The sequence below is a fragment of the Halyomorpha halys genome, unplaced genomic scaffold (genome assembly GCF_000696795.3).
Source record: "Halyomorpha halys isolate HHAL.00 unplaced genomic scaffold, Hhal_1.1 Scaffold441.1, whole genome shotgun sequence".
Taxonomy (NCBI): Eukaryota; Metazoa; Arthropoda; class Insecta; order Hemiptera; family Pentatomidae; genus Halyomorpha; species Halyomorpha halys.
In genome coordinates, this window is record NW_027106497.1 from 451,735 (window position 1) to 474,999 (window position 23,265).

The 23,265-nt window shown below is 30.7% G+C and overlaps 1 protein-coding gene across 4 annotated transcripts in view; it reads left to right on the plus strand.

Moving 5' to 3' along the window:
- The window catches only part of LOC106682782 (receptor-type guanylate cyclase Gyc76C), a 166,370-nt gene extending 143,588 nt beyond the window's left edge, over window positions 1–22,782 (plus strand). For 3 of the 4 annotated variants that reach the window (XM_014423830.2, XM_014423831.2, XM_014423832.2), the window contains 21 exons: window positions 3,172–3,363; window positions 3,541–3,738; window positions 5,520–5,585; window positions 7,743–7,983; window positions 9,562–9,708; window positions 10,303–10,508; window positions 11,537–11,705; window positions 11,817–11,980; window positions 12,844–13,122; window positions 15,415–15,675; window positions 15,886–15,957; window positions 16,631–16,796; window positions 17,201–17,350; window positions 18,179–18,374; window positions 18,459–18,599; window positions 19,471–19,594; window positions 19,679–19,777; window positions 20,785–20,929; window positions 21,013–21,269; window positions 21,856–22,080; window positions 22,219–22,782. In XM_014423830.2, the coding sequence (XP_014279316.1) occupies window positions 3,205–3,363; window positions 3,541–3,738; window positions 5,520–5,585; window positions 7,743–7,983; window positions 9,562–9,708; window positions 10,303–10,508; window positions 11,537–11,705; window positions 11,817–11,980; window positions 12,844–13,122; window positions 15,415–15,675; window positions 15,886–15,957; window positions 16,631–16,796; window positions 17,201–17,350; window positions 18,179–18,374; window positions 18,459–18,599; window positions 19,471–19,594; window positions 19,679–19,777; window positions 20,785–20,929; window positions 21,013–21,269; window positions 21,856–22,080; window positions 22,219–22,473 (3,720 nt within the window). In that variant the 5' untranslated portion in view covers window positions 3,172–3,204 and the 3' untranslated portion in view covers window positions 22,474–22,782. Of the gene's footprint in view, window positions 1–3,171; window positions 3,364–3,518; window positions 3,739–5,519; window positions 5,586–7,742; window positions 7,984–9,561; window positions 9,709–10,302; window positions 10,509–11,536; window positions 11,706–11,816; window positions 11,981–12,843; window positions 13,123–15,414; window positions 15,676–15,885; window positions 15,958–16,630; window positions 16,797–17,200; window positions 17,351–18,178; window positions 18,375–18,458; window positions 18,600–19,470; window positions 19,595–19,678; window positions 19,778–20,784; window positions 20,930–21,012; window positions 21,270–21,855; window positions 22,081–22,218 lie in introns of those variants that run through there. The other variant, XM_014423833.2, reaches the window with a different exon arrangement.
- Window positions 22,783–23,265: the final 483 nt, after the last annotated feature.

The window sequence follows — 23,265 nt, forward strand, 5'->3', positions numbered from 1 at the left end:
ATAACATTCTTTGATAGCCTACAACACTGCAATAACATTCTTTGATAGCCTACAACACTGCAATAACTCACTTTTTCGGACATTACTAGGAGGCCCACAAAGGTGGCAAATACACATAAACAGTCTCAAACTAGTCAGGGGAAAACTAACTTACAACTGACATCACGAAACCTGGTGTGCCCCGTCATTAGAGAGCAGACACAATACAGTTTCCCATATATATACGTCACTCCCTTTCCCCAGACCCCTCTTAAAATGCATGAAATGGAGTAAAAAAGATTTATTACACCAATATCTCACTATCCTTTCTTCATTTTAGGTCAGTTTGGATATAAGTGATCAACCATTCGTGATCTATCAGCAACAGTATTGCATATCACCTTGTTATAAACAATAACATTAGTCATTTTTGTTTTTTGTGTTATAGTCCCATTTTATCCCTCAATGTATTCTGTTACTCTATTTATGTATATATTCCGAAGTGCTTTTTGAAATCTGATTATGTGCGGTAACTAGAAGACTCTATAGACTACGGTAGTCATGAGCAATGTGTGACAAGGGGTCCAGTTTATCTGGCGTCAGTGTTATCTATTATTTATAAATAACAGGTATGTCATTTTTACCTGTTATTTTAATTTTTCAACATTAGGTAAAAGAAAGATAATAGGCAACATCCGCCCCCCCCCCCTGTAATTGAAAAGTAAACCCTATTGAAGGTAGTGGGCCTTGCTGGGACGGTTTATTGTATTGGAAGGGGAGGAACTCTCAACAATAATGACCGAATTTCACATCTTTCCAGAAGTCTAGCAAGTATTCTCTAAAAATTTTCTTTTTTTTTTTGACATATTTGGAAAACTGTCCTCTGAAAAAGCTTTTATAAGCCAATTTGAGTATAATATACAACCGCTTCTGTTAATATTTTCTCGAATTTTCCAATTTTTCGGGTTTTCAAATTATTAGGGATGACATCCCGACCCATGTAAAGACGTTCCTGTTTGTGTTTAAGATCCAGTTATTAAAATTATAACTTGAACCTCAAAATATTATTCAGAAATTTTTACAAAATATTATTATTGACATTAGTATAATATAATTGTAATTATTATATTTCACATTTAGAACCGACTGGCCTCGAGTAAAGGGGAATCAAATATATCTTTTTAGTGTGAAAGCAGGTTATTTTATTAGTAACAAAAAACAACCAACACGATAACTAATACTTCTAGGTTTACTATTTATGGAACCATATAATTTTAATAATGTAACTGGGGTGTGGAAAAAAGAAAAAGTTCAAAAATATCCAAAAGAAAGGGCTCAAATATATACACTATTTTATTAACAAAAATTAAATCTGTACCTCTAGAGGTGCAATACTTTGTAAGGAAGCACTGTTACTAGATCAACGGTTGTGCTAGGAGGTGATTTGATCAGAATCACGCCCGCCCGCTAGATTTTTTACCTAATTTAGAGTACTCGATTTATGAGGATAGGTGGACCCTGGAGGGCTCTCGAACGCACAGGGCTGACTCACGGCTACGGTTAAAAAGGAAATAATTATCTGGCACAGCCGGATTCGAACCCGGGGTTGGAGTTTATTATTAAATACATATTATTTTATTATGTATTTTTATATAGTATTATTTTTAAACAATGTCGGTTTAATGTGATCCTAAAAAGATTTCTTCTCCTCAATCTTTTATATTGATATTTAACATTGAATCCAAAAAAATAGAATAAACAACCATAAATAACTTTTCATGATGATTATACTCAAAATGTTCGCCTTACTGGAGAGCCTTCAATTCTTTTTTTTTTTAACTCTAAAGAATTAAAATAATTTCTGTACGACTCTAATAATCGACGCGAAACTAAGGACTGCTTTAAATCCGTATAAACTCCATCAAAGGCAAAAACCGGACCTACGGGAACAATTAGAATCAGAGATTAAAAATAAAGGGTTTGAGATTTATGAGGGTTTATGTGAACATGGGACGTAAATAGAAAATTCTCCTAAAATCAAGTACAAAAATATATAATTCTGGATATCTCTTCTAAAAATTCTTATCTAGGGTTTTTAATTTAAGACGCTAAAGAGAAATCTAACTCACTTTAAAAAAATATATATATATTTTTTTTCTGCCGCCTTAACTAGAAGCTATAGTTAAATATTTTGTAATTTAATTAAATTTAGTAATTTAAATTTAAATTAATTAATTTTCATAATATAATATTAGAAATTAAATTACATTAGTTGACTCCATAAAATTTAGAGATAGATAGATGGGTGTGGTGGACCAAATCAGTAGTTTTTTTTTTTCTTTTTTGAATTCTTTGATAAAATTTATTAATTAATCTGAATTTGTTTTTATCACCATTATTTTTTATTTTTTATGATTCATCTGATTCTTTATTGTATTTTGTAACTACTCGAATGGTAAAATATATATTTCATAAATTTCAGTAATTTGTTGGGATTTAATTAGTTGTTTGAATAGATAATAAATGATAATGTGGTCTGGGTTGCGATCAAAAAAGGATCTTAAAATGTATAGTTGTAAATAGCAATAAATAAATGAATGAAAATGCTAAAAATTATTTATTGATAGCAAACATTTTGACTCACATTGTAGATAACAGGTGCTAATAACGCACATTACATCACTTGAACTTATGTTTAGAATGAACTGGAGAATCAAACTATCATCTGTTCTTTCAACAACACAAGTCCTCATGAAAACTGCTGTCAATAAATATTTTTTATGAAATCCTTTTTTAACCACCAACTTTCTTATCCTTTATTTTCAATAATTTATCTAAATTTTATTTTTATTATTATTTTTTCTTTATATAATTTTATTTTTGTTATATATCTGACTTTTTATAGATTTTTTAAGTCCTCTTAAATGTGATTGTACTTAGGAGCCTGTAATTTTAGTTAATTTTTTTTTGTGATTTGTAATACTATAATCTTGTAAATGCTATTAATAGTCAAAACCCTCAACACGTTATAAATAAATAAATTTCTCAATAGAACAACTTTAAACTTTCAAATTGTCCTATAATTTTCTTTGGTTTTCTCTTTTCTCCCATATAGTGCGCTTACTTAATCCATTTTAATTTGTATGAATTCTAAGACTTTTTTAACAGCTGACTAATTATTATGCCTGATAGGTGAAAGAGGGCTAATTAGGAGCTGGGGTTGGGATGCTGCGACGGCTGGTGAGCCTTACCCTGGCCGCCACCATCTGTCTGGCAGCAGTCAGGAAGAATCTCACCGTCGGCTACCTCACGGCTGTCAAAGGCACCCTCAAGGACCGCCAAGGTTTGGCCATCTCCGGGGCCATAGCCTTCGCGTTGTGGGAGGTATTCAGTCTAAATATATATTTTTCTTAGAATAGTGAAATGGTAGAGGTAGGTCTTGCAATGTAGTGAAAGCTTCTTTAAGGTTGTTACTCTGCCTACATAAAACAATTACTTCATTTCAATACTGTTATTATTGTATCCTACACTTGCAATAGGTCACTAAGGCTGGTGTTGTAGGTGAACAACAACTCTACTTTACTTCCAAATGTCACCCTTGACATGAAATGGGTCGACACCAGGGGGGAGACTGTTGCAACGACAAGGGCTGTAACGGACATGATCTGTGATGGTGTTTATGCCTTCTTTGGCCCAGAGGAATCCTGCCATGTGGAGTCCATCATAGCTCAAGCCAGAAACATACCAATGATCAGCTATGTAAGTAGAATTAAAATAATATTTTTTTTTATGTTTCTTAAAAAAAAAATTTAATATATAATGTGTTTGTGGTTTTTCTTATTATTCTTCTAGTCAAAATTTAACTCAAAATTCTCATTGTGTACTATCTATTTCCTAAATAAAAGCTTTATTTTTTCTTAAATAAAATTCTTGACTTATCTCATTTACTCTCCCAGTATTTTTTCAAGAAGAACTTTAAAGGTCAATTTGCAAAACTCACTTGTTACCAATAACTATTTCAATAAAAATAGTTTATAGAATTTGAATATTAAATAATATTCAATTTAACTAATTTTGAATGGTTTAAATATGAATTTTTAAATTGATCTTTTTATATTATACATATAACTATTATCATGTATTTTATGCTTTCAAAGATACCCATTTAAATTTTTAATTTTTAATTTAAAATTCATGAAAATAGCTAAGCCCCTATCCATAAGTAATCCAACATATCAAGAGTCTTTGCTCAATTCCAATCAGTTGGGTCTTAATTTATTATTTTTACTGAATTAGATCTATGACACAATCAATTGGGTCTTATTTTATTATTTTTACAGAATTAGATCTATGACACAATCAATTGGGTCTTATTTCCCTCTTCAGTTTTAAGATCTTGTCTGTCTATTGTTATTTTTATTGTATTTTCTGCCATTTCATCAAATCACGATTACCTATATTAAAATAAAAAATGAAAATAGAAAGAAAGAAATCTTAACTTACAAATAAAAAATATTTTGAATGACCATGTTTAATTAATAAAAGGAAGATGGTCTGGGCACGGTCAAAATAACTCAAATAGTAAATAAACTATTTATTATGAGCCAGTGTTTCGCTCCACTTTGTAGGGCTTCATCAGGGCTAAAAAAAGAAACAAACAATTAAAATAATGTAACACAGTAAGTGAATAATATAATATGAAAACTTTGTTACATTATTTATGTTGTTTTTATAAATTTGTTTCATTATTGTAGTTTTTTTTTATAACTTTGTTACATTAGTTTAGTTGTTTGTATAACTTTGTCACATTATTTTAGTTGTTTGTATAACTTTCTCACATTATTTTAGTTGTTTGTATAACTTTGTCACATTACTTTAGTTGTTTGTATAACTTTGTCACATTATTTTAGTTGTTTGTATAACTTTGTCACATTATTTTAGTTGTTTGTATCTTTTTTAGCCCTGATGAAGCCCTCCAAAGTGTGGCGAAACATTGGCTCATAATAAATAGTTTATTTACTATTTGAGTTATTTTGACCCCATCCAGACCATCTTCCTTTTATTTAATTAAAAATATTTTGTACGATAAAACTGCTGATTTTCCTCTTCTTTCATACAAGTTGACCTAAACCTTAGAATATCTGTATTAAAATATATGTATTGAAAGTATACAACTCAGGCCAATTTCAGTGTGATGTAAGGGCGAGTTGTCTTTCCATTAGTATACATGTTGATTTAGCTATGTAGTGCGTAGTGTTTGTAACTTTAGCAGAAGCTTGTAATATGTTAATTCTTCACTCAATATATTTCTTTTATCATTAACTATTTAAAAACATGATTTTAGACTAATGACATATCTTGGAAATCATTGAAGCTGATTATATGTGTGTAAAAAATTAACATATTATAAATCACAACTTTGTTTTTATGTTTAAGTTTAAGTTGTTTTTTAAGTTTATTTTTATCACCTGAAAAAATCATAAAGATATTTCATTGATTTCACACTTTTATGTTGTTATTAATACTTTATTGCTTTCTAGAAATGTTCTGACTATAGAGCATCTGCAGTTCCAACTTTTGCAAGAACAGAACCACCTAACACTCAGGTACTTGAGCTGTCTTAAATTATTTTTAATCATCTATTATTGTTTAATGCTTGATGTTCAATTCCCATTTAGAACGACTAAAAAATGAATCAATATTAGTTTTCTAATGTGGATTTTTCATGGATTCATAAGGAAATTTCAGGAATAGTGTTTATCCCAATATCTTCATTTTCAAAATGAAATATATAATGAAAGTTCAAATATTATTAAAAAGTATTCTGTAGAAATACAAAAATTAGTTTATGCCCAATTTTTTGAATATGATATGAAGACATAGTTTTAGCTTTAATTAAAATTTTCCCTTGTGTTATACAAAGCTTTATAAATTATATATCATTAAAATTTATTTATTTTTGTGATTTCTAGCTAGATATGAATGCAAAGTTTTCTAGAAGGTAGTGCTTATTATTTTCTAAAGATACTATTTTCTAGAAATGTTATGACTTGAAATGTTGGTCACTGACAAATGAGGAGAATCTGGACATGGCTTGCAGGAAAATATCGGACTCTAAGGCTCCTGGCCCGGATAGTGTCCCAAATGTAGCCTTGAAAATGTCTATTAGGTCAAGGCCTGGAACTCTTCATGGATGTGTTCCAACTTCTGTCTCAGTGGAGGTATATTTCCAACACAGTGGAAGATTCAATGTCTTGTCCTCCTGCCAAAAGGAAAGGGGCTCCCAGAAGATCCCACATCTTATTGGCCCATAATGTCTTCTGGACAATACTGGCAAGGTATTGGAGAGGATAGTCTATGGTAGGTTGATTGACTTCAGAGAAGGAGCCCGAGGATTATCTGATAATCAGTACAGTTTAAGGAAGGGTAGATTGACAATCAATGTCATCGATTTTGCAATCAGAGCTGCTTGGGAAGCCATTGCAGGAAAGAGGTGGTAAAAAGTACTGCGCTTTTACTTTTAATTCAGCTCAGTGGGCCTGTATTATAGACAGATTACGAAGGATGGAAGTCCCTCAATACCTCATAAGGATTATTGAAAGTTATTTCACAGATAGAAATCTTGAGGTATGATATAGAAGCTGGATTCAAAACTTACAAGATCACAGGTGGTGTTGCTCAGGGTTCAGGTTTAGGGCCATTGCTGTGTAACATCATGTATGACATAGTGCTCAGGCTACTCCTGCCAGAATAAACTGTTACGGTCAGCTGTGTGGACAAACTGGCAATCATTGTTGGTGAGAAACTCTTAAAGAAGATTTGTTACAATGCAAACAAGGCTTTCAGTGGTAGGCCTCCAGCTTGCTGTCCATAAAACTGAGGCAGTGTTGGCATCATTTTGGCAGCTGAACCCAGCCAGATATCAGATATTCTGAAATAAACAAGAAGAGCCGAATGCTCACTCTGCTACATTAGCAAAAGAAAAGAGAACTCAGACTCTTGAAAGAGGACAGAGACACTGGAATGCCTCATCTTCTGGAAGATGGGCCCAGCTTAGGATATCCTGGAAATACAGAGAGGTGGTTTATTACCTCACTCAACTGCTTACAAGGTATGGTTACTTCTGGCCCTACTTAGCCCGGTTCAAACTGGAGGACGGATCATCGTGCCCAACATGTGATTCCATAGATGAAACAGTAGAACATTTGTTCTTCCACTGTCCAGGTTTTGCTCAAGAAAAAGAGAGCTATACTTGACACTAGGCAAGAAATCATTTCCAGAAAACTTAGTCGCCTTGATGATGACTAGACAGAAAAATTGGAGTGTTGTAACAGACTATGCAGCAAAAATTGTTCCATTAGGAACCATTCAGATCCAAGAAGGCTCAGAGCACAAGAGCGAGAAAGAAGAGGCCAGTCAATGGCCTGGCTTAAATAAGATGTACTAAGAATATGTAGGTAGATAGCCCTTCTGCCCCTTAAGTAATACTTGACAGTGGTATCACAGGGTGGTAAAGAAAAATTGGGAGGTGGTTTTTAGTGAGTAGGAATCTCACAATGTTGTATAACTTTAGGTGGTATAACTGATTCACAAAAAATCATGAAAATCCAAGATTTAAAGGTTCAGGCCCTTGAATGATTTCGTATAGAACAATCCCACACCTTTCTGCTAAATTTTTTATAAATTTATTTGTTTTTTAAACAATTTTCATATTATTTAAAATGGACCTATATTGCCTTTAAATTCATTTTACGGTGTTTTAGGTAACTAAATCAGTGGTCGCCCTCCTGGAATATTACGATTGGCATAAGTTTTCAATTATAATGGAAGAGACATGGAGTATTGTTGGAGACAGTTTGGATGCTGAAGCACGTAAGAAGAAAATGAAGGTGAACCATAAGAAGAGCATTATGGACAGGCATCTTTGCTGTGAAATGAAACATAGCTGTTGCCAATCAACATTTTGGTACGATATTATTCAGGAAACAAAAAATAGTACAAGAAGTAAGTTTTTTTTAAAATAAATTTAATAGTTCTAAAGTGTATTAGTTATAATAGCCTGATTTGTTCTTAACTTAATTAGATGAATGTTTCATTACTGATATCTATTTATTCTCTTAAAAATTTACAAAAATGTTTATAATCCATCATCCTTGCCAAGATATAAATAATGGGAAATAAACTTTTTAAACTGTATTTATTTTTCACTCAGCAAATGGAAGCACTTCAATATAGTATGTTAAGTGTTTTACATAGATTCTGGGAAAGAGTTTGAAATCAAGGTGGTTTTCCACCTAAGCATTTATTTTTCTGTGTAGATTAAAGGAACTATCTAAGGAGGGGGGTAAAAGCAGTGTATGTCAGAATTTAAAAATATTCTTCAGTATTTAAAACACTTAACCTTTTTCAGCCATTTTATGAAAATCAAATGAATTAAGAAAAAGTACACACAACTACCTTCTTTTGATTCCGTAAGCTAAAAAAAAAAAGTTTTGACCTAATAGGTAATTGTCTATGCAGAGTTTGACTTGCATTGAATAAAAAAAAAAAAAAGAATTATTACTTTTATTAATAACAATGTATTTAACATAAAATATGATGTTACATATAATACTCACAATAGAAATGGAAATGGATTATTTTTTCTTATAACTAAAAAAAATATCAATTGATATTAATGTTTATATAGAATAATTTTTAATAAGTCATTCATAAAATAAGCCCTTTAATTGTTACTTTGGATTCTTTTGTATTTTAAATTATAATATATTATTCTATATCTGATGATAATGTCTCATTATTAAAGAGGTACTAAATATAGTTTCTTGATTATAGAGACCTTGTAAAGCTAAAAATAGACCCGAGACAAAAGAATACAGTTTTATGTTACTTGAGATAAACATTGTTTACTTTCGCTATTAATAGCTTCAAAGACGCTGCCTTTTTTAACAGAATATCTTTTATGATCTTCCACTTAAAATTAATTTTAATATTTTATTAATATCGTTAAAATTCTATTCCTTCTTGCAATTAAATATATTTTTAATTTATATGTTGTGTCTCTCCCCTGCTCTGGTCTTTGTACTTTTTACCCATTGTATATTCAATACTTGTCAAGATGTCTGAAGAATATTTTTCTTTGCAATTTATAACTATTTATCCAGGAGAATGTGATGGGAGGGTAGTCAAAAAATCAATACATAAGATAATTATTTATATTAATGAATCAATAAATTTTAAAAACAGTGTTATCCAATTCCTAAACATTTGACTTTTTAAAGATTAATACAGTTGAGACAGCAATATACCTAAATTCATTACATCATGTTCTCAAGACCTTTCTACTTATAAAATGATGTTCTGATATCATTTCCTGTTTTGGAAATTGCAAATGATATAGTTTTAGATATAAGAGAAAAAAATTTGTGGAGTTGTACAAACTTTCCAGAAATGTAAAATTGATCACTTAATAGTATTTTAGATATTCATACTTTGATCTATCTTTTTAACATGGCAACATAATATTCTCATAATATTATCTAGTTATGATAACTGACTTAATCACACACTACTTATTTTCAGTTTACGTATTTCTTGGAACAGCAGTTACGTTAATCGATATGATGTCTACAATGCAGGCCCTTCAGATGTTTGAAAATGGAGAATATATAGTTATTTATGTTGATACAATTCCATTTTATCAAAGAGAGGAGTCTAAGTATCTTTGGAGTAAGTATAGAATCCTTTGTTCCTTTGATATTTAAAAACAAATTAAGAAAAATGAATAATGGAAATTCAAAATGGGAAATTTTTTAAATTATTTTTAATAGAATTTTCAATGTTTAGTTGGCATTATCACTATCAGAATAAAGGTTTTTGCTTTCCATAATATTTCTTATCTATGACACCAAATTTTTCAGTTATAAACATTTAAACTTTCTGTCCCAAGTTCCCCTTATTTAAATCCCTTTAGGTTATTCTCTGCCCAGTGGTTTTCTTTTTTCTTATCACTGTGGTGTAGGCTCTTTTTCAAAAAAAGAACATTAGTAGTTAAGAGTAAAAAATCAATTTAAATGTATCTATTTTTTTTTATTAGTTTATTTAAACTTCAAAGCTCTATAATTATCAACATGGCACATTATTGCTTAATAACAAAGATAAATAATAAATTTTATTATATCAATGAAATTAGTAAACTATATCAATGAAGTATTGCACTTTTATAAAAATTTAATCTGCATAAATTATCCTGCTCAACAAAACTAATTCTAATTTTTTTCATATTAAGCATGATTAATAATAAGTAGATTTTTTTTGTTGTAGAACCCACTATCAACAATGAAGAAGGACAGGTGAACTGCAAAGGGCAGATGGGACTATACAAGCGAGCAATGTCTTTGTTGGTAGTAGTTTCTTCTCCACCCAGTGGCGACTATGAAGATTTCACTAGAAATGTCCGAGACTACAACAGTGGAGAACCTTTCAATTTTCCAACACCAGACGTATTCAACAATGCCTCATTCGTGAAAGTAAGATTCATTTTCCCCAAAAATGTATTTGCCTTTTCCTATCCTTAGTAGTTTTGGAGCTTGTCAAAATAATATTTCATTGCTGATGAAAGTGTAATTTAAGAGTTAAAAGTGATAGTATGTATGATGCTATCTCTAAAAGTGATGATATTATTTATAAACATTTAATAACATTAATAAAAATAAATATCGCTGTGAAATTGTTTCTTTAATTGGTGTGGCTCTATTATTTCTATAGATTTTGAAATTTCTGCTGCAAATACTTAAACTAGGCCTCTAGACCAGTAATTGATTCATCATAAAATATTTGTAATATTTTGCAACACATCATACCAATGCTTCCTAATGTTTCTTACTTAACACTGACTGCGGGCGCAGTCAATACAGTCAAACAGTCTTACAGTCATAGATTAAATCTCCATAAACATAATATTTGATACATTAAGTAAATATTTTTTTTCAAATTTTACTGTCAAGTTTATTATTGTTTAAAGTTTGTTTATCTTCTATCTAGAATAGAAGCTAATAGCTAGCGACGTGATGGCCGTGCGGGCTGGGGCGCAGGTCCCAGTGCACTCGGTTTCCCACCTGAGGCAGTTTCATTCATTTTTCGGCGGTCCCGATGAATGAATCTTGACATTCCCACCTTGGTTAGTACGCGGCGGCAACCTAGGTAGCTGTCAGGGGTTGGCAAAAAGGACCACTAGGCCCACTTAGCTATAAGTTATAAAAATGATTAAGTCATCGTTGTTGCTCTTATTTTCTTTAATTTGTAATTTTTTATTTTTTTAACTTCCTGAAGTCAATATTTTGAAAATGTGCTCATAACTAACCTTAGTAGTTCAGTGATTGTAATTAAATCCCTTATACCTCACTTAGACATTTTACTAGCCTCACTTTGACTAAAAGTGGATGTAGAATTCAGTCTAATTAATGTAAAGTTTTAGGCAGAAAATAATTTCAAAGACAATTGAAGTTTAACTGATAACATAATGATGTAATAGTAATAATTTTCTATCCATTTGCAGTTTGTCTCAATCTACGCTGCCTACCTCTATGACTCAGTTAAACTGTATGCTACTGCTCTGGATGATTTGCTGAAAGGTTACCCTGAACTCAATGATACTATTATTGAAGAAGTGGCAAGTAATGGAACTAAAATAATAGAAACAATTATCAACAGAGGCTCTTACAAAAGTTAGTTTTTTTGTTGTTCAGTTTAGTCTTTTTAGGATACCAGTTATTAGTTTCCTTCTATTTATAATCTTTCCTTCATGTACCACTCTGATATAATTTCAAATTTAATAGGTATTACTGGAACAACAATAAAATTAGACAGTAATGGTGATTCAGAAGGTAATTTTTCAGTTTATGCTTTCACTAGAAATCCTCATGAAGAGAACTCATCTGAGTGTGGATACCACCTCCGTTTCGTCGGGCAGTTTCAGCACCTGCCTAATTCTACGTCTCCAGTAAGAACAATTTTTCTATGTTTTAATATCTATCTAAATTAATTTACAATGAACTATGCTAAATGTTATTATCCCATGTCATTCAATTATATCATTGTTTTGGTTTCCTCCTTTACTTCCTAATTACTGTAATCTTTTCTTTGAATTTGATAGCATTAAACTCTTTGCCATATTGAGAAACACAAGTACTTAACATATAAGGATAAGTACTTCTCATATTTTAATTTATTAAGAAATTGGTTATTATTTCTTGAAATTTCTTCATATATTTACTTAGTTAAAGTAACATTTCATGAATGTTAATATTTCTGGGAGTTATCCCCATTTTTAGAACAATTTTTAAAAATTTATGCTGAACAAAAGCTCATTTGGATTTTTTTTATCAATTTTACAAGATTTTTTCAGCTGTGCATCATGTTATGCCAGAATTTAGGGAAGCATCATATATTAGCCAATGATCTTGATTGGACAACAAAAAATCATAAAATAATTCTTTCTTTGCTTCTTTATTAAATTTTTTGGTATGTCATTTTGAATTTAATTTAATTCTCTAAGAAAATATTTGAAGAAAGCCTTGTTACCAGAAAATTGAATTGAATTGAATAGGACACCCCAAAAATTTAAAAATAGATAGAAAAAAATTGTTGTTTTATGATTTCTTGTTACCCCAATGTATTGCCTCAACCATCAACCAGTGATATGTTACCCTAAATACTTTCGTTTCACGAGATATAGCTGAATAAATCTGAAAGAATAAAGTGAAGATTTATTCATAATATCTTTTTTGCAGACAAGTTTTTATTGGTCTGAATTTTACAAATAAATATTTATAGTTTATATAATAATTTTGCTCTTTCTCTTAGGAGTTTAAAGCTTCTACCTTAATTGATTGGATCCACGGAACAAAGCCTGAGGATGAGCCTTCATGCGGCTTCAACAATGAGAACTGCATGAAGGATGACTCTCAGAAGGGTTCAATAATTGCAGCAATCGTTCTGGCTATAGTACTCTTCTGTGCTACGGTTAGCACAATCAGCATCTATCGAAAGTGGAAGATTGAACAGGAAATCGAAGGCCTCTTGTGGAAGATTGATGTATCCGAGCTTCATGACTACCATGATATCATATCATCACCTAGTAAAGTAAGTAAATTCTTATAATAAACTTAAGAAGTTAAGTTTCATTTTAAAAGTCTCAACTAAACTGTTTTACTTTCACTTACCTGTGTGAAAGTACCGTACCTAACTATATATATGAAGTATTGCAATTAGTAATTTCAAATTCCAGTTTTTGATGAAAATACGCATTCTGAGGTCCCCTCAGTTCAATTAACCATTAATATTTAATTTTTAAAATTTTGCAATCTATTATTAATCATTGCCTATTAATAGAATTATATTATATTAAAAGTGCCTTTGATATTTATGTTTTAATAATAAATAAACCGTCCTCGGAACATCTTTTAAGTTGTGTTAAAGTGGTTAAGTCTAATTGCTTTCTACTGAGTCGAAAATCTGAATGGTAAGCAACTAGATTAAAGCAAATTAACACAACTTAAACAACATTCCGAGGATGGTTTTCATTCAGTTAACATAATTTTTAGGCAATTCAGCTGGCTTAGTTTTTCACAACTACCACTGATTTAATTTCAACCAAATTAGTCTCGACAACTGACAATTAATAAAGACCAAAATTAGCTCTGTATAATCACTTCTTTCTAGCATAAAAATTTTTGAATTTTAAATAAATTTAATTAGCTTTAATTTCATCAGAAAAAGGAATTTTTAGGCTCAAAGATTCTGTTTAGAATGGCAGAATATATTTTTTTTCTCAAAATCCACTTTTCAATACACATAATTTTGGAGTCATTTAGTAAAAATTTAAAAACTTTTTTAAATTTGCAATATCATTCTTGTTTCTACAAAAGCAAACTTTACAAATAACTAATAGAGATTTAGATTATTATTAGATGTATAATATAATTAAATTAAAATATCATTGTTAAAATTTAAACAGATATTTTTATTTTATTTTTTTTTTTTTTTTAGACAAATGTCATACTAACAGATCTTTTATAACAATCCAACACACCCATAGAAAAGTAGAATTATTTTATTATAGGTGAAGTCAAATGATTATGTATTTTAAATAACCACATTTGATTTTGATTTTTCCATGTTTTAGTGTCACTTTACTATTTCACATTATATCTCCTCAGTTCAATTTAATACGAATACAAAGGAATTATTCATTTATAGTAAATAATAACTTATTAAGGGCATGCATTAATAAATATGTGAAAAAATATACATCATTTCAACTCCGATCAATGAAACAAAAAAAATTTATAAAAATGACAATGTAGAATTAAAAGAAGTTTGAAATATTAGTTAAACTAGCTGTATAAAGGTAGCAGCATAAATCAAGAAAGGCTTGAAATAATAGTTCCAATTTGCTTCACAAGAGGCCAGTACCATCCAGTCAAGCATTGTCAAAGTAAATCCAAACAGGCATAAATTAATTTAAAATTTTAAAATAATAGTTCAACTAACTGCCTAAAGGTAGCAGCACAAATCAAAAAAGGAAAAAATAATAGTTTAAATTAGCGTCGTAAGAGGTCAGCACCATCCAAATAGCTATTTTCTGAGTCAAGTAAAATTTTATTTTGTATTAGGAGATCAGGAGGGCAAAGGAGTTAAACAATCCCATCTGGGCTAAATAGTGACGATCCGATCAGTTAAACTCCTGTATCCTCCTAATATCCTAATACAAAATAAAATTTTCTTCCTAGATTCGACTTACTTGGATTGTGCTGGCCTCTAGCGGAGTTAGTTGGAACTAATGTTTTCTGCATTTATTGATTTGTGCTGCTGTCTCTAGACAGTTAGCTGAACTATTATTTCAACATTCTTTGTCAATTTTTAGTTTGTTTTTTTGTTTTATTGATCAGAGTTGAAATGATGAAAATTTAAGGGAAATATTACTAATAAAATAAAAGTAAAGTGTGCAATAAATGCACTAATAGCTGTAATAATGTGTTTTGTTTTGGTATTTTGAAATAAATGTTTATCAATGTTGATATTAAAACTTTTTCCCACTTAGTTTGAAAATAGCAGTAATGATTGAACTTTTATTTTAAATTTTATAGAATAAAAATCTTTTGTTTTATAATGAAAGTTAAATGTTGTTTCAGTCCCTGCTGTAGTATATTCAATTTTGTTTAGCTCCCCAACTGAAATATCAAGGCAACTTTTTGAAACTTAATACTAGTATTTTTGATGATTAGCTGACTGTTTCACCCAATGAATTGTACAAACACAACAGGAACTGGAATTTTAATGTGTTATTGTTTCATTATTATAATAAAAATGTACTACCAATAAATTAATTTTTTTATATTGAAAAAAAAATAAACATGATTTTATCTGTGACAGATCAGCTTAGTAAGTGCTACTTCCTTTGAGTCCCGGTGTGGGCCTCAACGATTTGCCTCAACAGGTCAATTTCGGGGACTAGTAGTTAGAGTAAAGGAAATAAAATTTTCACGTAAGAAAGATATATCAAGGGATATAATGAAAGAGATGAGGCTACTTAGAGAGGTGAGGCATGACAACATAAATTCTTTTATTGGCGCAGTCGTTGAACCAATGAGGATACTAGTTGTCACTGATTACTGCTCCAAGGGTAGCCTTTATGTAAGTATAATTATATTCATGTATTTGTTTTTAATAAAATGTTTTCAAAGTTTTTTTTCTAACATTGCTCTAGTGACCACCAATTCTTGTAATGAGAATTTCTTCCATTTAACTGTATCCCTGTTTTTATTAATCTCATATTTTTTAACATAATTATCACATTGTTAGTGATCGTCATTAATCATTTAAATTATTATTATGATTTTGTAGGATATAGTGGAGAATGAGGACATCAAGCTGGATAAAATGTTCATTGCTTCTCTTATACATGACCTGATAAAAGTAAGTTTATCTCTTTTTGCTTTCTTATGTTATGAATATTTATCCTTATTATTTTGAAGTATATTCTAAATAAATTAAATGTTAATGTCAAAATACAATATATATAAAATTTATATTGTGTATATATATACATCAAAAATAGAATATATCAGCTGACAAAGGCCATCAGGTGATTGAATTGATCAGCTGATCGAACGTGTATATATAGAGGTTCTGAAGATGCCCAGAAAGTGGAAGCCCTGCAGAGGATGGCAGTGCTGAAGGATGTTGGGTGCGTTGAATCATTGCCGATGGTTTGTCCCCGAAATAGCTGAATACCTCATGCTATTGAACAGCTTACTGAAAAAGGGATCCAAGCTGGTTAAGGTCAGGAATGTATAGAGCAGCTGCAGAGAGAGCCAATCCTTGCGTTCTCTGATTTCCAGAAACCGTTTGCTCTCACAACAGATGCCACTGATTATGCGCTAAGGGCAGTTATATCCCTGGAAGAGGAGAAGGGGTAACGTCCTATAGCCTACGCTAGTAGAAGACTTATGGAGACGGAGTCCCACTATAGTGCTTTGGAACGAGAGTTGTTGGGGATTGTGTGGGCAGTGGACCACTTTCGACCCTACCTTTTCTTGTGATTTTTTTTTTTTATTTCAGCTAACAGTATTTTCCTTTGGTTTTTCAGGGCATGATTTTTCTCCATAATTCTCTTCTTGGAGTCCATGGAAACCTGAAATCCTCTAACTGCGTTGTTACTTCGCGGTGGGTGTTGCAAGTTTCCGACTTTGGGCTTCATGAGATTCGCCATTGCCCAGAGTGTGACAGTATTGGCGAACACCAGTATTATCGAAGTAATATTCATTAGCAGTGTTATTAATTAATTATTAATGCATATAGTAAAAAAAAAATACAATATTTCTATGGTAGAAGATTACTTCTTAAGTAAAGTATGAAAACTATTAACTTTTCAAGGTGCTATAGTTACTTTTGCCTATAAATTCTTCTTAGAAAACAATATATCCTTTATTTCAGTTTTTAATGTTAAATACTGTTAATTGCAGTTTAGATTTATTAAATATTGTATATTAATTTGTAATTAATTGAGTTAACATGTAGATTAAAGTGCTTTCCTTTTTTAACCTTTCCTATCATCAGAACTAACTTAATGTAATATTCTTTGTGATGTTACAAAATAACAGTTTGTATGAATAATCTAACATAAATAAATTATATTAATCTGATTTTGTTTTTTCAGGTTTGCTGTGGGTGGCACCTGAAATTTTGAGAAAAGTCCACAACTGCCGTGGAACACAAAAAGGAGATGTTTATGCTTTTGCGATAATCCTTCATGAAGTTATTGGCAGGCGGGGGCCATTTGGAGCATGTGGACTTGATGAGCCTAAAGGTAAAACTGAACAATTTCATCCAATTTTTTCTTTCTGTAACTCAATAATGGTAGTAAATTGTACTCATTCCCTGTTAAACTAATTTCAGTGTTATGGGATTTTATTCAATTTAATTTTTTCTTTCATTTACCGATAGATATGTGTATATTTCAAAAAATATTCGTGAAAAATTTCAAGTTCTTATTTTTTATGGAATTACATATTTTGGAGTCACACTGGTCCAAATAGCCAAGTCTCACTAAATAATCAAAAAGAGTCGGTGTATGTGTAAAGATAATTTTGCATTTCTAAATAAATATTTTATTGTTTCAATTATTGACAATTTCATATCACAATTGTCAATTTTGACTTTTACTTACCTATATATTAGAGTATTAATTTTAACCTTATGTAGGGTAGTAAGTGAAAGTTCTGTAATGTGCACACCCTAACAGGTTTTTTATTCAACATGAAATTTTTATGATGAGTATTTTTTCAATATTTTAATGGAAAATATCTTTCAAAAACTTAGGTTATAAATAGTTGAAATTTCATTAAGCCTTTTCAGGTCACACAAAATATATTTACTGTATCTCCAAGACAGATGTATAAATTTAAACTCTTAGACAAGTATATAGGACTTTTCATAAACTTCACTGTTATTAACTAAATATTAACAACTGATCCAGTACGCCTTTACAGCGTCTCTTTACAGGATTTATTTGAATCATAATTCTGTAAATTTACTGTTTTACTTTGTTTCTTCAATGATTCAGTTTGAGTCAGTGAGATTTTTCCTCTTTTATGTTACTTCATACAATTAAAAATAATTTTTTTTTTTTTTTCAGAAATTGTTCGGATGGTAAAAAAGACTCCTGAGCCAGATGAAATGCCATTCAGGCCTTCTATATCTGTGATACGTGATAGTGAGGTAGGTGCCGATTTCGTTATAGATGTACTGACAGATGCTTGGTCCGAAGATCCGGAAATGAGGCCAGACTTCCCTACAATCAGAGCTCGTCTTAAAGCCATGAGGGATGGAAAGTAAGTCACTTATGTAGATGATAAAGATTGATACCAAGGAAGTTATTTTATTTTTTGCTTATTTTAATTTTGCTTTCCTTAAAGGCACAGGAATATCATGGACCAAATGATGGAAATGATGGAGAGATATGCCAACAACTTGGAAGATCTTGTGAACCAAAGAACTTTAGAGGTGTACGAAGAGAAAAGAAAAACTGAAGATCTCCTACACAGAATGTTGCCTGCGTGAGTTTTAGTTCATTCATTGATAATTTATATTCCGGAATAAATTAAAAAGTTTTTGTTTTGTTATATACAGCCAATAAATCATTTTAGGTTTTTACCTTCTAATTCTATCTTATCTAGATCCTGTTTAGTTTGGGTGATCTAATTATGACTAATTAGTTTTAATAGTTACTGTGATAATAAAATATATTAGCCACACCCTTGATCTGCGGTATAGTGGAAGTCGTCTGAATTTTCATTCTTGAATTTTTTCTTATTTATTGATTTCCTTAGTTTTTTTTTTTTTTTGTTTTTTTTTTATAATATTTGTAATGGTTAAATTGTTTTAATTTGTCTCTTTTATATTCCTCTATCTTCAATTTTGTATATCTTTTCTTCATTCTTTATTATTTTTTCATATAATCTTTGATTAAAATCATTATTTAATGTAATGTTTTCAATGTTAAAAATTTAATAATGGTATTAATTTATTTTGGCATACTTATTGTAACTTAACATTTTAAATATAATTAATCGTTTAAGTATGTTGGTATGATGAGCTGGCTTGTTCAAAAAAGGTTGGATACCCCTATCATTTCAACTAATGTCATTCCATATCTGTTTTTACTGGAGGCTATGGTAGTCGAAAGTGTTAAGGCATGACCTTAACAACCACAAGGCTGCAGTGGCATCGGTTTCAATCCAGCCTTGATGGGTTAACTTTTATTTTATGATGGATCCATGAATGATCCATTTATGATGGTTACCTTTATGATAACCTCTCTGTATGCCACATATAGTGAGAAAGGTAGTAAAAAAGGGCTGTGATTTTGTCAATACATTAGAGAATAAAAACTGACAATAATTTTTGTATTTTTTTTTTTGCTTACAGGCCTGTTGCAAAGCGGTTAACCAGCGGTTTTGGGGTCGAACCTGAGTCATTTGATCTAGTCACTATTTACTTCAGTGATATTGTAGGTTTTACTGCAATGTCTGCTGAAAGCACTCCACTTCAGGTAAAAATGTTCAATTTAACTCATCTCTGATTTTACCTATTGTTTTATTTATTTCTCTTATTAATTTAAATTTGTTTGTTTTAGGTAGTGAACTTCCTTAATGACCTTTATACACTATTTGACAGCATTATCAGGGGGTATGATGTCTATAAAGTTGAAACTATCGGGGATGCTTATATGGTCGTAAGTTGCATTTTTAATTTTAAAAAATAATAATTGTTACAATGAAAATGGTTTCTTATGATAAAATTAATTTATTTATTCATAGAAATAGTGACATATAAGCATTAGATTGCCTATTTACCTTCAGAAATAATACATATTCCATCGAAAAAGAATTATACTTATTATTATACTTTATGAAAAGTTATTCATTTTTAATTAATTAAAATAAAAAATTTCTCCAAGAGGAAAGATTCAGCTTTTATGAAAATCAGAGCACCTTTTCTAACCCTTCTTCTGCTAAAATCTTTTAAAAATTACTTATGAATTTTTTATATTTGCTTAAATGTTAAGAAAAACCTACCTCCAGTTTCATTCTTTTTAGTCTCTTCCATGTACATCAAGTTACATTTTAGCCTCTTCCATTGCTAGGCTGGTATTTTCCATCTTCCATACATTTTCACTATAAATAGATCAATTGGAGTGTTGAGATTCAAAAGGGGATGAATCCATTTTTAGTCAGTTCTTAATTTGTTAATGTTTTCCCACACAATTGAATTGTGTTGTGTGACCTATTTTACTTCATAATCTAGATTGTCAAGATAATTGTAAGCTGTTACTACATTCATTGGACATGTTCATTTCAGCATCTTCTTGTCCCAATCACAATACTTCAAAACAGCCTCTTTCTAACAGTAAGATGGAAAGCTCATTGATACTCCCCCCTTCTACCACTCCATACAACAGACTAGTTCATTTTAAAATTATCAGGGTCAATTTTAACTGATCTTTACTGAAACCATTTTGACAGACTCCTGACAATCGATCACTGCCAATATTATTTGAAAAACCCATATTTAAAACAACAATGTTTTAAATTAATCAGTAATTAAAAACATAAAGTAATTAATTTATTTTGTTGATCATTTTTATCTTTACAATATATTATTGCTGTTTATTATATTATTCATAGTACAAAAATATGTTGTTTTAATATAAAAATTGAAATTTTGCCTAATGATTTGCAGGTCTCTGGTTTACCATTGAAGAACGGTGATTATCATGCAGGAGAGATAGCTTCAATGAGCCTTGACCTGCTACGAGCTGTAAAAAACTACCAAATAGCACATCGCCCTGGTGAAACTCTTAAGCTCCGTATTGGAATTCACACGGGTATGTATGATTTATACTGACTGCATGGTAGACGCCTTTTGACTTAATATAGTTAAAATAATTTATTTATTTCTTCTTTTTAGGTCCTGTGGTGGCTGGTGTTGTGGGTCTGACAATGCCGAGATATTGTCTTTTTGGAGATACAGTGAATACTGCTTCACGCATGGAGAGCAATGGAGAACCACTTCGTATTCACATCTCTGAAAGTTGTAAGGATGCCCTTGAAAAACTTGGAGGCTATATCATCGAGCCAAGAGGCCCTGTCAGTATGAAGGGGAAAGGTCTTGTCAACACTTACTGGCTTGTAGGAGCGACCGATGAAGCTATTAAGCCCCAAGAGGTGTGCCATATGTTTCCAATTTTGTTTATCATTGATAAAATCTTCATGGGATTTATTTAAAAATAAATATTAAAATATTCATGGGAATTTTGATTTTGTTTAATTTATTAGGAATAGAAAAGAGGCAATTTTTATGCTGCTATAATAGAAAGTTATTTTCATGTATATATTTTGATGAATGTAATTTTCTACTATCACTGAAGAAAATGACTGATTTTCAGCGTCATGATTTTGTAATATAGGAATTTCTTTCCTCTCTCTTCTCTTCTTTTAGTTTTACACTTTTTATTACTTTGTTATATTGATTATTACTCCAATAGTACATTACACTTTAAGTTCAACTTTAGTATTATTTTAATTTACTGCCCTCATTTTTGTATCTTTTTCATACAATTTTCTGTATTTTGTTTATTTAGCACTGGTGAAAAGATGCAAAATGAGTCGAAATCTAGTATCTAATAAATAACTTTTCCTGCTATTATTGAGTACCCTGATTTGACCACTATCTGGACCAACCATCTTTTTTCAATATCTACTATAGCATATAGCTTCTCAATTTTTAAATAATTAACCACCTTGTCAACAGGTTGACCTCAATGAGCTGCCCCCACCACTGTTTTGTAGGCCACGAAAAAGCCCACGCCTCTTACAGACAGACAGTAGGCGCCAGTCGAACGACATCAGACCTCTGCCTCAAATTACTGAAGAACCTCAGTTAGAGCCAACAGTGCGTGGTTTTAAATCTTTGGATCCCCTGCCTTATCAGCCAAAGTCAAAGAGCCTCATCAAGAGGAGCTGCCACTCCCTTCAGGTATTTTCAATCGTTTACTCTAAATCCTTGGATTAGGGGTGAAAATTTTGAAGTGATAATGATGAAATGGTCTTAATGTTTCCAATTTAAACTAAAGTATATATTTATTTTTCAAAGTATGGTGGCGATTGTTTGCAGGAGGAAAGTGGGCTGGGTTGTGGTAATGGTGCACTAGTCAATGCTCCGCTCCTGACCGATGACAAGAGGTGGCACTCCTTGGAGACCGTCCCACCATCAGAGCCTTGCTCGAAGAAGGGTTTAGCTGGTTCTTCCCTTCGCTCTTGGCTCTTTGGCATCTTCAACAACAACACGTATCATCATCGCTCCAGTGATATGTCGTTGCGCAAGGCTGGCTACCAGGACCTGCAACCAGAAAGGGAGAGCATAGTGTGAATTCTCGATCAGATCTCATCATCTCAGCTTATCTTCTTATAGTCCTCTGCTACCTTATTATCTTCACTTTATATTGTTATTGATATTTTTATTTATTTTTTTGAAACATTTAGTGTTAAATAATTGTGTCTAAAGTGAACAGATTATTTTTAGTGTCGGAACGAAGAACAAGTGCTGTGCATAACGGACTTATTTTTAAATTTTAATATAGAGGCATAAATATAGATATATCTAATTAATTACAATTTACCTCCATGTACATATTTCATAATGTGTATTTACTTTATATATTTATAAATCAAAATATATGTATATGTATGTTTATTTATATTCAGTTGTATAAATAAATGTTGTTAGTTAAGAAATTTGATTTAAATGTAAATATTATATTAATATATATATAAATAGGTTTATGATTGTAAAACTAAAAGTTTTCATAAGCCATAATTTATTGTTTTAAAAATTTTAGTTACCTTATGGATGCAAGTTATATCTTTGTTGAACCCAATTATTGTTTTTAAAAAAATAACTAAATTCTGTTTTAATCATTATATAGTTCTTTTTTTCTTCTTGTATATAAAGTGCAATAACTCATATCTATTACATATCATGTTTTTTTTTTTTGTTTTCTTATCAAATAGCTGATATATGTCAGAGCCATGTACGTAGGCAAGAAACAGAATTTTATAAATATGAACCAATACCAAAGTTTAAAGCACAAGGTATCAAGTTCACTACATCTGTTTACTAAATATATGTATATATGTATGTATGTGTATATATATATATATA